The following is a 15,426-nucleotide window of genomic DNA, read 5'->3' on the forward strand; positions in this document are numbered from 1 at the left end:
CATTTGATAGTTATCGTCCAGTCACTGATTGAAATATCATTGTAATCAAGAATGGATTGACCTTTGAAATTTCGGAATCCAAATCCAGTACCCAGTAACAACCCCCTAAGTTTGAGAAAATACAGAACCTTTAACTATCTTCTCACTTTGAGAGTAGAGAGCCCGTAACTTTTAATTTTCGTAGAATACAGATATAGTAACCATCTTTCCATTTCCAGAGAATATAGAACGAGTAACCTCATTTTCGCAGAATACAAAACCAGTACCTATTTTCAGTGTTCGAGAAAACAGTTACCAGAAGCAAACCCACTTCGTCTGCGATTTTTCTTTTCACAGTTGTGATAGTACTTATAGTTTAAAATAATTTGAATTTTTCTAACCATTTGTATCATAAGTTGATGACATAAAGAGGTTAAGATTAGGGAAAAATACTTATTTCATTTTATAGCAAATTATATTGTTTGTTTATTTCGTGTATGCATGAACGCTGGTGCTGGTCTCAGCTGGAGTTGTGATGACATTGCAACAGTAACAAGAAGAACCGCTGCAAAAGCTGATAATTCGTCTAGTAAACTATTTACAGAATAGAAAGTAGAGGAATATACTTCAGAGTTATCATGACAACTCCGCCAGTAACCAATCTACAAGACGAGATATGTAAGTTGAGGAAGACCGGTGTGTAAGTCTCGGCTCCAGTCATTTATAGACGATTAAAAAGAGTAATATCTTGCTGTTGATACAGTTTGGTGTGTTAAGGCAGGGTTAGCCACAATATTTTGTGGAAATCCAGTTTAGTGCCGCCATTAATTACGGAATTGGATGAAACTGGTATATTGAATTTCTTACATTTATAGGTGAGTTAAGAGGGGAGAGATTATTGATGATAATTTTAACTCTCATAAGGCGCATTCCTTACACTTTTGGCTAATATTCTTGTTTACTAACATCACTTATAGGTCTGATATCTTAGTTTTTCTCTTATGGAATCTTCCTAGCTACTGTAAAGAATGAAGTGATAGTTTGGATTTTTTCTCTGCTAACCCTTAGAATTATCTTTTGGTATCGATTTGCTCTTTAGTGGTAGAGTCTTGAGGGATAGGAAAAATGTTGGGTTAGATGAAGATACTGTAAGATGTGAAAGTTCAATTATAAACTTTTAACATGTAAAGACTACATTTGTAAAGTTCTCAACATTTACACTTTTTATGAAAAACGTAACAAGACACCACTGATCCACCTAGTTCTTTCATTTGGTTTGCAAAGGAAACAGTGTCCAAAGAACTTTCAGCATCTTGCCTGCTATCATTAGAAATAAGCATGGGATGCACAATAGAGAAGTTTAAGAGTACCATGGACAATTTCCTACGAAGTGGACCAGACCAGCCAGGCCATGAGGGGGCTTTGTGGGCCTGTGGGCTATGGCCTCTAGCAGCTTAATCGACCAGTAACACAATCCAAGAGCCTGGGCTTATCCTAGGTTGTGAGGGTGAAGATCCTCAAAGATCACACCAGATATTCACCAGTGAGTTCAGATAAATAAAGATGAAAAAACTTGACTCTGTGCAGTAGAGATTTCAGAACCATTAATTTGAGCCCTGAATTAATTAGACATAAGAACTCATCCAACACATTTGCAAAACTTTGATCGAGTCTAATTCATACGTTACGAGGCATGGTGGCTTCCACTGGAATGCATCACTGATAAAGACAGTAGATTTCTACACATTACAAGCAACTTCTCTTATTATATTACAACATTATTTGCTTTGTATGTTGACCCATGAACTGAATGAAGCTCTGTAGACTTGAAACAAGAGACACTTGGAAGTTTTTGGTCAGTCATCCACACAGTGAACACCTTTCTTACATCAGGATGCCATGGGCTTTTCTCCTGTTTGTTCATGGTTTGTAAGATAAAAAAAAAAAGAATGAATAAACTCACTTAAACTGTCAACTGTTGATTTTAAGTGCTTTTACCCTACAGTTTCCCTCTGCTTCAACACCCTCCCCACTTTAAAGAACTTATAATAAATACAATTATAGTCACTACAACACCCAGCACCTCATAACATCTTTGGACATCATAATAAAGTATACCTGAAAATTTTAATTTCTATCATCTGTAAAACTGGCTTCTGAAAAGTAGGAAATTATCACATTTAGATTTGATGTAGAGTAGGAGAAAGGTTGAATTATAATTGTGACTTTCACATGGCTAAATTCTCTCAGAGGTTAGATATTTGTTTTAGCATTGCAATAAAACTAGCTGTGGTAACATATTAGGAGGCAGGTGAATGTATCCAAGTTTTGTGATCATTCCACTTATGGAATCTAGTATATATATATATATATATATATATATATATATTTTTTTTTGCTTTGTCGCTGTCTCCTGCGTTTGCAAGGTAGCGCAAGGAAACAGACGAAAGAAATGGCCCAACCCACCCCCATACACATGTATATACATACATCCACACACGCAAATATACATACCTACACAGCTTTCCATGGTTTACCCCATATGCTTCACATGCCCTGATTCAATCCACTAACAGCACGTCAACCCCGGTATACCACATCAATCCAATTCACTCTCTTCCTTGCCCTCCTTTCACCCTCCTGCATGTTCAGGCCCCGATCACATAAAATCTTTTTCACTCCATCTTTCCACCTCCAATTTGGTCTCCCACTTCTCCTCGTTCCCTCCACCTCCGACACATATATCCTCTTGGTCAATCTTTCCTCATTCATTCTCTCCATGTGCCCAAACCATTTCAAAACACCCTCTTCTGCTCTCTCAACCACGCTCTTTTTATTTCCACACATCTCTCTTACCCTTACGTTACTCACTCGATCAAACCACCTCACACCACACATTGTCCTCAAACATCTCATTTCCAGCACATCCACCCTCCTGCGCACAACTCTATCCATAGCCCACACCTCGCAACCATACAACATTGTTAGATCCACTATTCCTTCAAACATACACATTTTTGCTTTCCAAGATAATGTTCTCGACTTCCACACATTCTTCAAGGCTCCCAGAATTTTCGCCCCCTCCCCCACTCTATGATCCACTTCCGCTTCCATGGTTCCATCCGCTGCCAGATCCACTCCCAGATATCTAAAACACTTTACTTCCTCCAGTTTTTCTCCATTCAAACTTACCTCCCAAGTGACTTGACCCTCAACCCTACTGTACCTAATAACCTTGCTCTTATTCACATTTACTCTTAACTTTCTTCTTTCACACACTTTACCAAACTCAGTCACCAGCTTCTGCAGTTTCTCACATGAATCAGCCACCAGCGCTGTATCATCAGCGAACAACAACTGACTCACTTCCCAAGCTCTCTCATCCCCAACAGACTTCATACTTGCCCCTCTTTCCAAAACTCTTGCATTCACCTCCCTAACAACCCCATCCATTAACAAATTAAACAACCATGGAGACATCACACACCCCTGCCGCAAACATACATATATATATATATATATATATATATATATATATATATATTTTTTTTCTTTTAATACTATTCGCCATTTCCCGCATTAGCGAGGTAGCGTTAAGAACAGAGGACTGGGCCTTAGAGGGAATATCCTCACCTGGCCCCCTTCTCTGTTCCTTCTTTTGGAAAATTAAAAAAAAAAAAACGAGAGGGGAGGATTTTCAGCCACCCGCTCCCCCCCTTTTAGTCGCCTTCTATGACACGCAGGGAATACGTGGGAAGTATTCTTTCTCCCCTATCCCCAGGATATATTTTTTTTTTTTTTTTTTTTTTATACTTTGTCGCTGTCTCCCGCGTTTGCGAGGTAGCGCAAGGAAACAGACGAAAGAAATGGCCCAACCCCCCCCCATACACATGTATATACATACGTCCACACACGCAAATATACATACCTACACAGCTTTCCATGGTTTGCCCCAGACGCTTCACATGCCTTGATTCAATCCACTGACAGCACGTCAGCCCCGGTATACCACATCGCTCCAATTCACTCTATTCCTTGCCCTCCTTTCACCCTCCTGCATGTTCAGGCCCCGATCACACAAAATCTTTTTCACTCCATCTTTCCACCTCCAATTTGGTCTCCCCCTTCTCCTTGTTCCCTCCACCTCCGACACATATATCCTCTTGGTCAATCTTTCCCCACTCATCCTCTCCATGTGCCCAAACCACTTCAAAACACTCTCTTCTGCTCTCTCAACCACGCTCTTTTTATTTCCACACATCTCTCTTACCCTTACGTTACTCACTCGATCAAACCACCTCACACCACACATTGTCCTCAAACATCTCATTTCCAGCACATCCAACCTCCTGCGCACAACTCTATCCATAGCCCACGCCTCGCAACCATACAACATCGTTGGAACCACTATTCCCTCAAACATACCCATTTTTGCTTTCCGAGATAATGTTCTCGACTTCCACACATTCTTCAAGGCCCCTAGAATTTTCGCCCCCTCCCCCACCCTATGATCCACTTCCGCTTCCATGGTTCCATCCGCTGCCAGATCCACTCCCAGATATCTAAAACACTTCACTTCCTCCAGTTTTTCTCCATTCAAACTCACCTCCCAATTGACTTGACCCTCAACCCTACTGTACCTAATAACCTTGCTCTTATTCACATTTACTCTTAACTTTCTTCTTCCACACACTTTACCAAACTCAGTCACCAGCTTCTGCAGTTTCACACATGAATCAGCCACCAGCGCTGTGTCATCAGCGAACAACAACTGACTCACTTCCCAAGCTCTCTCATCCCCAACAGACTTCATACTTGCCCCTGTTTCCAAAACTCTTGCATTTACCTCCCTAACAACCCCATCCATAAACAAATTAAACTACCATGGAGACATCACACACCCCTGCCGCAAACCTACATTCACTGAGAACCAATCACTTTCCTCTCTTCCTACACGTAGACATGCCTTACATCCTCGATAAAAACTTTTCACTGCTTCTAACAACTTGCCTCCCACACCATATATTCTTAATACCTTCCACAGAGCATCTCTATCAACTCTATCATATGCCTTCTCCAGATCCATAAATGCTACATACAAATCCATTTGCTTTTCTAGGTATTTCTCACATACATTCTTCAAAGCAAACACCTGATCCACACATCCTCTACCACTTCTGATGATAGAGTGGCAGATATAGGGTGTTTTGGTTGAGGTGGTGTGCAAAGTGAGAGGGTTAGGGAAAATGATTTGGTAAACAGAGAAGAGGTAGTGAAAGCTTTGCGGAAGATGAAAGCCGGCAAGGCAGCAGGTTTGGATGGTATTGCAGTGGAATTTATTAAAAAAGGGGGTGACTGTATTGTTGACTGGTTGGTAAGGTTATTTAATGTATGTATGACTCATGGTGAGGTGCCTGAGGATTGGCGGAGTGCGTGCATAGTGCCATTGTACAAAGGCAAAGGGGATAAGAGTGAGTGCTCAAATTACAGAGGTATAAGTTTGTTGAGTATTCCTGGTATATTATATGGGAGGGTATTGATTGAGAGGGTGAAGGCATGTACAGAGCATCAGATTGGGGAAGAGCAGTGTGGTTTCAGAAGTGGTAGAGGATGTGTGGATCAGGTGTTTGCTTTGAAGAATGTATGTGAGAAATACTTAGAAAAGCAAATGGATTTGTATGTAGCATTTATGGATCTGGAGAAGGCATATGATAGAGTTGATAGAGATGCTCTGTGGAAGGTATTAAGAATATATGGTGTGGGAGGAAAGTTGTTAGAAGCAGTGAAAAGTTTTTATCGAGGATGTAAGGCATGTGTACGTGTAGGAAGAGAGGAAAGTGATTGGTTCTCAGTGAATGTAGGTTTGCGGCAGGGGTGTGTGATGTCTCCATGGTTGTTTAATTTGTTTATGGATGGGGTTGTTAGGGAGGTAAATGCAAGAGTCTTGGAAAGAGGGGCAAGTATGAAGTCTGTTGGGGATGAGAGAGCTTGGGAAGTGAGTCAGTTGTTGTTCGCTGATGATACAGCGCTGGTGGCGGATTCATGTGAGAAACTGCAGAAGCTGGTGACGGAGTTTGGTAAAGTGTGTGGAAGAAGAAAGTTAAGAGTAAATGTGAATAAGAGCAAGGTTATTAGGTACAGTAGGGTTGAGGGTCAAGTCAATTGGGAGGTGAGTTTGAATGGAGAAAAACTGGAGGAAGTGAAGTGTTTTAGATATCTGGGAGTGGATCTGGCAGCGGATGGAACCATGGAAGCGGAAGTGGATCATAGGGTGGGGGAGGGGGCAAAAATTTTGGGAGCCTTGAAAAATGTGTGGAAGTCGAGAACATTATCCCGGAAAGCAAAAATGGGTATGTTTGAAGGAATAGTGGTTCCAACAATGTTGTATGGTTGCGAGGCGTGGGCTATGGATAGAGTTGTGCGCAGGAGGATGGATGTGCTGGAAATGAGATGTTTGAGGACAATGTGTGGTGTGAGGTGGTTTGATCGAGTAAGTAACGTAAGGGTAAGAGAGATGTGTGGAAATAAAAAGAGCGTGGTTGAGAGAGCAGAAGAGGGTGTTTTGAAGTGGTTTGGGCACATGGAGAGAATGAGTGAGGAAAGATTGACCAAGAGGATATATGTGTCGGAGGTGGAGGGAACGAGGAGAAGAGGGAGACCAAATTGGAGGTGGAAAGATGGAGTGAAAAGGATTTTGTGTGATCGGGGCCTGAACATGCAGGAGGGTGAAAGGAGGGCAAGGAATAGAGTGAATTGGAGCGATGTGGTATACAGGGGTTGACGTGCTGTCAGTGGATTGAATCAAGGCATGTGAAGCGTCCGGGGTAAACCATGGAAAGCTGTGTAGGTATGTATATTTGCGTGTGTGGACGTATGTATGTGCATGTGTATGGGGGGGGTTGGGCCATTTCTTTCGTCTGTTTCCTTGCGCTACCTCGCAAACGCGGGAGACAGCGACGAGGTATAAAAAAAAAAAAAAAATATATATATATATATATATATATATATATATATATATATATATATATATATATATATATATGTATATATATATATATGATAGAGTTGATAGAGATGCTCTGTGGAAGGTATTAAGAATATATGGTGTGGGAGGAAAGTTGTTAGAAGCAGTGAAAAGTTTTTATCGAGGATGTAAGGCATGTCTACGTGTAGGAAGAGAGGAAAGTGATTGGTTCTCAGTGAATGTAGGTTTGCGGCAGGGGTCTGTGATGTCTCCATGGTTGTTTAATTTGTTTATGGATGGGGTTGTTAGGGAGGTAAATGCAAGAGTCTTGGAAAGAGGGGCAAGTATGAAGTCTGTTGGGGATGAGAGAGCTTGGGAAGTGAGTCAGTTGTTGTTCGCTGATGATACAGTGCTGGTGGCGGATTCATGTGAGAAACTGCAGAGGCTGGTGACGGAGTTTGGTAAAGTGTGTGGAAGAAGAAAGTTAAGAGTAAATGTGAATAAGAGCAAGGTTATTAGGTACAGTAGGGTTGAGGGTCAAGTCAATTGGGAGGTGAGTTTGAATGGAGAAAAACTGGAGGAAGTGAAGTGTTTTAGATATCTGGGAGTGGATCTGGCAGCGGATGGAACCATGGAAGCGGAAGTGGATCATAGGGTGGGGGAGGGGGCAAAAATTTTGGGAGCCTTGAAAAATGTGTGGAAGTCGAGAACATTATCCCGGAAAGCAAAAATGGGTATGTTTGAAGGAATAGTGGTTCCAACAATGTTGTATGGTTGCGAGGCGTGGGCTATGGATAGAGTTGTGCGCAGGAGGATGGATGTGCTGGAAATGAGATGTTTGAGGACAATGTGTGGTGTGAGGTGGTTTGATCGAGTAAGTAACGTAAGGGTAAGAGAGATGTGTGGAAATAAAAAGAGCGTGGTTGAGAGAGCAGAAGAGGGTGTTTTGAAGTGGTTTGGGCACATGGAGAGAATGAGTGAGGAAAGATTGACCAAGAGGATATATGTGTCGGAGGTGGAGGGAACGAGGAGAAGAGGGAGACCAAATTGGAGGTGGAAAGATGGAGTGAAAAGGATTTTGTGTGATCGGGGCCTGAACATGCAGGAGGGTGAAAGGAGGGCAAGGAATAGAGTGAATTGGAGCGATGTGGTATACAGGGGTTGACGTGCTGTCAGTGGATTGAATCAAGGCATGTGAAGCGTCCGGGGTAAACCATGGAAAGCTGTGTAGGTATGTATATTTGCGTGTGTGGACGTATGTATGTGCATGTGTATGGGGGGGGTTGGGCCATTTCTTTCGTCTGTTTCCTTGCGCTACCTCGCAAACGCGGGAGACAGCGACGAGGTATAAAAAAAAAAAAAAAATATATATATATATATATATATATATATATATATATATATATATATATATATATATATATATATATATATATATGTATATATATATATATGATAGAGTTGATAGAGATGCTCTGTGGAAGGTATTAAGAATATATGGTGTGGGAGGAAAGTTGTTAGAAGCAGTGAAAAGTTTTTATCGAGGATGTAAGGCATGTCTACGTGTAGGAAGAGAGGAAAGTGATTGGTTCTCAGTGAATGTAGGTTTGCGGCAGGGGTCTGTGATGTCTCCATGGTTGTTTAATTTGTTTATGGATGGGGTTGTTAGGGAGGTAAATGCAAGAGTCTTGGAAAGAGGGGCAAGTATGAAGTCTGTTGGGGATGAGAGAGCTTGGGAAGTGAGTCAGTTGTTGTTCGCTGATGATACAGTGCTGGTGGCGGATTCATGTGAGAAACTGCAGAGGCTGGTGACGGAGTTTGGTAAAGTGTGTGGAAGAAGAAAGTTAAGAGTAAATGTGAATAAGAGCAAGGTTATTAGGTACAGTAGGGTTGAGGGTCAAGTCAATTGGGAGGTGAGTTTGAATGGAGAAAAACTGGAGGAAGTGAAGTGTTTTAGATATCTGGGAGTGGATCTGGCAGCGGATGGAACCATGGAAGCGGAAGTGGATCATAGGGTGGGGGAGGGGGCAAAAATTTTGGGAGCCTTGAAAAATGTGTGGAAGTCGAGAACATTATCCCGGAAAGCAAAAATGGGTATGTTTGAAGGAATAGTGGTTCCAACAATGTTGTATGGTTGCGAGGCGTGGGCTATGGATAGAGTTGTGCGCAGGAGGATGGATGTGCTGGAAATGAGATGTTTGAGGACAATGTGTGGTGTGAGGTGGTTTGATCGAGTAAGTAACGTAAGGGTAAGAGAGATGTGTGGAAATAAAAAGAGCGTGGTTGAGAGAGCAGAAGAGGGTGTTTTGAAGTGGTTTGGGCACATGGAGAGAATGAGTGAGGAAAGATTGACCAAGAGGATATATGTGTCGGAGGTGGAGGGAACGAGGAGAAGAGGGAGACCAAATTGGAGGTGGAAAGATGGAGTGAAAAGGATTTTGTGTGATCGGGGCCTGAACATGCAGGAGGGTGAAAGGAGGGCAAGGAATAGAGTGAATTGGAGCGATGTGGTATACAGGGGTTGACGTGCTGTCAGTGGATTGAATCAAGGCATGTGAAGCGTCCGGGGTAAACCATGGAAAGCTGTGTAGGTATGTATATTTGCATGTGTGGACGTATGTATGTGCATGTGTATGGGGGGGGGTTGGGCCATTTCTTTCGTCTGTTTCCTTGCGCTACCTCGCAAACGCGGGAGACAGCGACGAGGTATAAAAAAAAAAAAAAAATATATATATATATATATATATATATATATATATATATATATATATATATATATATATATATATATGATAGAGTTGATAGAGATGCTCTGTGGAAGGTATTAAGAATATATGGTGTGGGAGGAAAGTTGTTAGAAGCAGTGAAAAGTTTTTATCGAGGATGTAAGGCATGTGTACGTGTAGGAAGAGAGGAAAGTGATTGGTTCTCAGTGAATGTAGGTTTGCGGCAGGGGTGTGTGATGTCTCCATGCTTGTTTAATTTGTTTATGGATGGGGTTGTTAGGGAGGTAAATGCAAGAGTTTTGGAAAGAGGGGCAAGTAAGAAGTCTGTTGGGGATGAGAGAGCTTGGGAAGTGAGTCAGTTGTTGTTCGCTGATGATACAGCTCTGGTGGCTGATTCATGTGAGAAACTGCAGAAGCTGGTGACTGAGTTTGGTAAAGTGTGTGAAAGAAGAAAGTTAAGAGTAAATGTGAATAAGAGCAAGGTTATTAGGTACAGTAGGGTTGAGGGTCAAGTCAATTGGGAGGTGAGTTTGAATGGAGAAAAACTGGAGGAAGTGAAGTGTTTTAGATATCTGGGAGTGGATCTGGCAGCGGATGGAACCATGGAAGTGGAAGTGGATCATAGGGTGGGGGAGGGGGCGAAAATTCTGGGAGCCTTGAAGAATGTGTGGAAGTCGAGAACATTATCTCGGAAAGCAAAAATGGGTATGTTTGAAGGAATAGTGGTTCCAACAATGTTGTATGGTTGCGAGGCGTGGGCTATGGATAGAGTTGTGCGCAGGAGGATGGATGTGCTGGAAATGAGATGTTTGAGGACAATGTGTGGTGTGAGGTGGTTTGATCGAGTGAGTAACGTAAGGGTAAGAGAGATGTGTGGAAATAAAAAGAGCGTGGTTGAGAGAGCAGAAGAGGGTGTTTTGAAGTGGTTTGGGCACATGGAGAGGATGAGTGAGGAAAGATTGACCAAGAGGATATATGTGTCGGAGGTGGAGGGAACGAGGAGAAGAGGGAGACCAAATTGGAGGTGGAAAGATGGAGTGAAAAAGATTTTGTGTGATCGGGGCCTGAACATGCAGGAGGGTGAAAGGAGGGCAAGGAATAGAGTGAATTGGAGCGATGTGGTATACCGGGGTTGACGTGCTGTCAGTGGATTGAATCAAGGCATGTGAAGCGTCTGGGGTAAACCATGGAAAGCTGTGTAGGTATGTATATTTGCGTGTGTGGACGTATGTATATACATGTGTATGGGGGGGGTTGGGCCATTTCTTTCGTCTGTTTCCTTGCGCTACCTCGCAAACGCGGGAGACAGCGACAAAGTATAATAGAATAATATAATATATATATATATATATATATATATATATATATATATATATATATATATATATATATATATTATACTTTGTCGCTGTCTCCTGCGTTAGTGAGGTAGCAATGAGTGCATAAATTACAGAGGTATAAGTTTGTTGAGTATTCCTGGGATTATATGGGAGGTTATTGATGGAGAGGGCCAAGGCATGTACAGAGCACCAGATTGGGGAAGAGCAGTGTGGTTTCAGAAGTGGTAGAGGATGTGTGGATCAGGTGTTTGCTTTGAAGAATGTATGTAAGAAATACTTAGAAAAGCAGATGGATTTGTATGTAGCATTTATGGATCTGGAGAAGGCATATGATAGGGTTGATAGAGATGCTCAGTGGAAGGCATTAAGAGTATATGGTGTGGGAGGTAAGTTGCTAGAAGTAGTTAAAAGTTTTTATCGAGGATGTAAGGCATATGTACGAGTAGGAAGAAAGTGAGTGGTTCCCAGTGAATGTCGGTTTGCGGCAGGGGTGTGTGATGTCTCCATGGTTGTTTAATTTGTTTATGGATGGGGTTGTTAGGGAGGTAAATGCAAGAGTTTTGGAAAGAGGGGCAAGTATGCAGTCTGTTGTGGATGATAGGGCTTCAGAAGTGAGTCAGTTGTTGTTTGCTGATGATACAGCACTGGTGGCTGATTCGGGTGAGAAACTGCAGAAGTTGGTGACTGAGTTTGGTAAGTGTGTGAAAGAAGAACGCTGAGAGTAAATGTGAATAAGAGCAAGGTTATTAGGTTCATTAGGATTGAGGGACAAGTAAATTGGGAAATAGGTTTGAATGGAGAAAAACTGGTGGAATTGAAGTGATTTAGATATTTGGGAGTGGATTTAGCAGCGGATGGAACCATGTAAGCGGAAGTGGGTCACAGGGTGGGGGAGGAGGCAAAGGTTTTGGGAGTGTTGAAGAATGTGTGGAAGGCAGGGAACATTATCCTGGAGCAGAAATGGTTATGTTTGAAGGAATAGTGGTTCCAACAATGTTGGATGGTTGTGAGTCATGGGCGATGGATAGGGTTGTGCGGAGGAGGGTGGGTATGTTGGAAATGAGATGTTTGAGGACAATATGTGGTGTGAGGAGGTTTGATCAAACTTAGTAAGAAATGAAAGGGTAAGAGAGTTGTGTGGTAATAAAAAGAGTGTGGTTGAGAGAGCAGAAGAGGGTGTATTGAAATGGTTTGGTCACATAGAGGGAATGAGTGAGGAAAGATTGACAAAGAGGATATATGTGTCAGAGGTGGAGGAAACGAGGAGAAGTGGGAGACCAAATTGGAGGTGGAAGGATGGAGTGAAAAAGATTTTGAGTGATCAGGGCCTGAACACACAGGGGGGGGGGGTGAAAGGCATGCAAGGAATAGATTCAATTGGAGCAGTGTGGTATACCGGGGTTGATGTGCTGTCAATGGATTGAACCAGGGCATGTAAAGTGTCTGGGGTAAACCATGGAAAGTTCTGTGGTGCCTGGATGTGGTTTCGGTGCATTAGACACGACAGCTAGAGACTGAGTGTGAACGAATGTGGCCTTTGTTGTCTTTTCCTGGCGCTACCTCGTGTGCACGCTGGAGGAGGGGGTTTGTCATTTCATGTGTGGCGGGGTGGTAGTGGGAATGGATGAAGGCTGCATGTTTGAATATGTACATGTGTATATATGTATATGTCTGTGTGTGGATATGTATGTATATGTTGAAATGTATAGGTATGTATAGGTGCGTGTGTGGGTGTTTATGTATATACGTGTATATGTGGGTGGGTTGGGCCATTCTTTCATCAGTTTCCTTGTGCTACCTCATTAACACGAGCAGACAGTATGAATTATGTACTTGTGTATATATGTATATGTCTGTGTGTGTATATATATGTATACGTTGAGATGTATAGATATGTATATGTGCTATGTGTGGACGTGTATGTATATACATGTGTATGTGGGTGGGTTGGGCCATTCTTTCGTCTGTTTCCTCGCGCTACCTCGCTAACTCAGGAGACAGCAACAGAGTATCATAAATATATAAAATAAATATATATTGTTTATTTATATATATTTATTTATTTTGCTTTGTCGCTGTCTCCCGTGTTTGCGAGGTAGCGCAAGGAAACAGACAAAAGAAATGGCCCTACCCACCACCATACACATGTATATACATACACGTCCACACACGCAAAAATACATACCTATACATCTCAAAGTACACATATATGTACACACACAGACACATACATATATACCCATGCACACAATTCACACTGTCTGCCTTTATTCATTCCCATCGCCACCTCGCCACACATGGAATACCATCCCCCTCCCCCCTCATGTGTGCGAGGTAGCGCTAGGAAAAGACAACAAAGACCCCATTCGTTCACACTCAGTCTCTAGCTGTCATGCAATAATGCCCGAAACCACAGCTCCCTTTCCACATCCAGGCCCCACACAACTTTCCATGGTTTACCACAGACGCTTCACATGCCCTGATTCAATCCACTGACAGCACGTCAACCCCGGTATACCACATCGATCCAATTCACTCTATTATAATTTTTTTTTTTTTTTTTTTTTTTTTTTGCTTTGTCGCTGTCTCCCGCGTTTGCGAGGTAGTGCAAGGAAACAGACGAAAGAAATGGCCCAACCCACCCCCATACACATGTATATACATACGTCCACACACGCAAATATACATACCTACACAGCTTTCCATGGTTTACCCCAGACGCTTCACATGCCCTGATTCAATCCACTGACAGCAAGTCAACCCCGGTATACCACATCACTCCAATTCACTCTCTTCCTTGCCCTCCTTTCACCCTCCTGCATGTTCAGGCCCCGATCACACAAAATCTTTTTCACTCCATCTTTCCACCTCCAATTTGGTCTCCCTCTTCTCCTCGTTCCCTCCACCTCTGACACATATATCCTCTTGGTCAATCTTTCCTCACTCATTCTCTCCATGTGCCCAAACCATTTCAAAACACCCTCTTCTGCTCTCTCAACCACGCTCTTTTTATTTCCACACATCTCTCTTACCCTTACGTTACTTACTCGATCAAACCACGTCACACCACACATTGTCCTCAAACATCTCATTTCCAGCACATCCACCCTCCTGCGCACCACTCTATCCATAGCCCACGCCTCGCAACCATACAACATTGTTGGAACCACTATTCCTTCAAACATACCCATTTTTGCTTTCCGAGATAATGTTCTCGACTTCCACACATTCTTCAAGGCTCCCAGAATTTTCGCCCCCTCCCCCACCCTATGATCCACTTCCGCTTCCATGGTTCCATCCGCTGTCAGATCCACTCCCAGATATCTAAAACACTTCACTTCCTCCAGTTTTTCTCCATTCAAACTCACCTCCCAATTGACTTGACCCTCAACCCTACTGTACCTAATAACCTTGCTCTTATTCACATTTACTCTTAACTTTCTTCTTTCACACACTTTACCAAACTCAGTCACCAGCTTCTGCAGTTTCTCACATGAATCAGCCACCAGCGCTGTATCATCAGCGAAAAACAACTGACTCACTTCCCAAGCTCTCTCATCCCCAACAGACTTCATACTTGCCCCTCTTTCCAAAACTCTTGCATTCATCTCCCTAACAACCCCATCCATAAACAAATTAAACAAGCATGGAGACATCACACACCCCTGCCGCAAACCTACATTCACTGAGAACCAATCACTTTCCTCTCTTCCTATTATATGTCTTTTATTATACTTGATCGCCCTTTCCTGCTTCTGTGAGGTAGCACCAGGAAAACAGACAAAAAAAGTACACAGTGTTCACAGTCTCTAGCTGTCATGTGTAACGCACCGAAACCACAGCTGCCTATCCATGTGGATCAAGGCCCCATAGACCTTTCCATGGTTTACCTGTGACGTTTTGCATGCCTTGGTTCAGTCCATTGACAGCACATTGACCGTGGTATACCACATTGTTCCAATTCACTCTATTCCTTGCATACCTCTCACCCTTGTGTATGTTCAGGCCCTGATCGCTGAAAATCTTTATCACTCCATACTCCATCCTTCCACCTCCAGTTTGGTCTCCTGCTTCTCCTTGTTCCCTCCACTTCTAACACATATATCCTCTTTGTCAATGTTTCCTTACTCATTCTCTCCATGTGTCCACACCATTTCAACACCCTCTTCTGTTCTCTCAACCACACTCTTAGTTCCACACATCTCTCTTACCCTTTCATTACTTACTTAAGTAGATCAAACCACCTCACACCACATATTGTCCTCAGACATTTCATTTCCAACACATCCACTCTCCTCCGTCCGTACAACCCTCTCTATGGCCCATGCCTTGCAACCATATAACATTGTTGGAACCACTATTCCTTCAAGCATACCCATTTTTGCTCCCCGAGATGAAATTGCCAGATGTACTAAGA

The 15,426-nt window shown here is 42.6% G+C and overlaps 1 protein-coding gene across 1 annotated transcript in view; it reads left to right on the top strand.

Annotated features, from left to right (window-relative positions):
• Window positions 1–471: 471 nt before the first annotated feature.
• Window positions 472–15,426, top strand: part of LOC139753382 (proteasome adapter and scaffold protein ECM29) — a 130,711-nt gene continuing 115,756 nt past the window's right edge. Inside the window, exon 1 of the mRNA XM_071669814.1 lies at window positions 472–657. Coding sequence (XP_071525915.1) covers window positions 618–657 — 40 coding nt within the window. The 5' untranslated portion in view covers window positions 472–617. The remainder of the gene's footprint in view (window positions 658–15,426) is intronic.

Source organism: Panulirus ornatus, chromosome 14 (assembly GCF_036320965.1).
Source record: "Panulirus ornatus isolate Po-2019 chromosome 14, ASM3632096v1, whole genome shotgun sequence".
Lineage (NCBI taxonomy): Eukaryota > Metazoa > Arthropoda > Malacostraca > Decapoda > Palinuridae > Panulirus > Panulirus ornatus.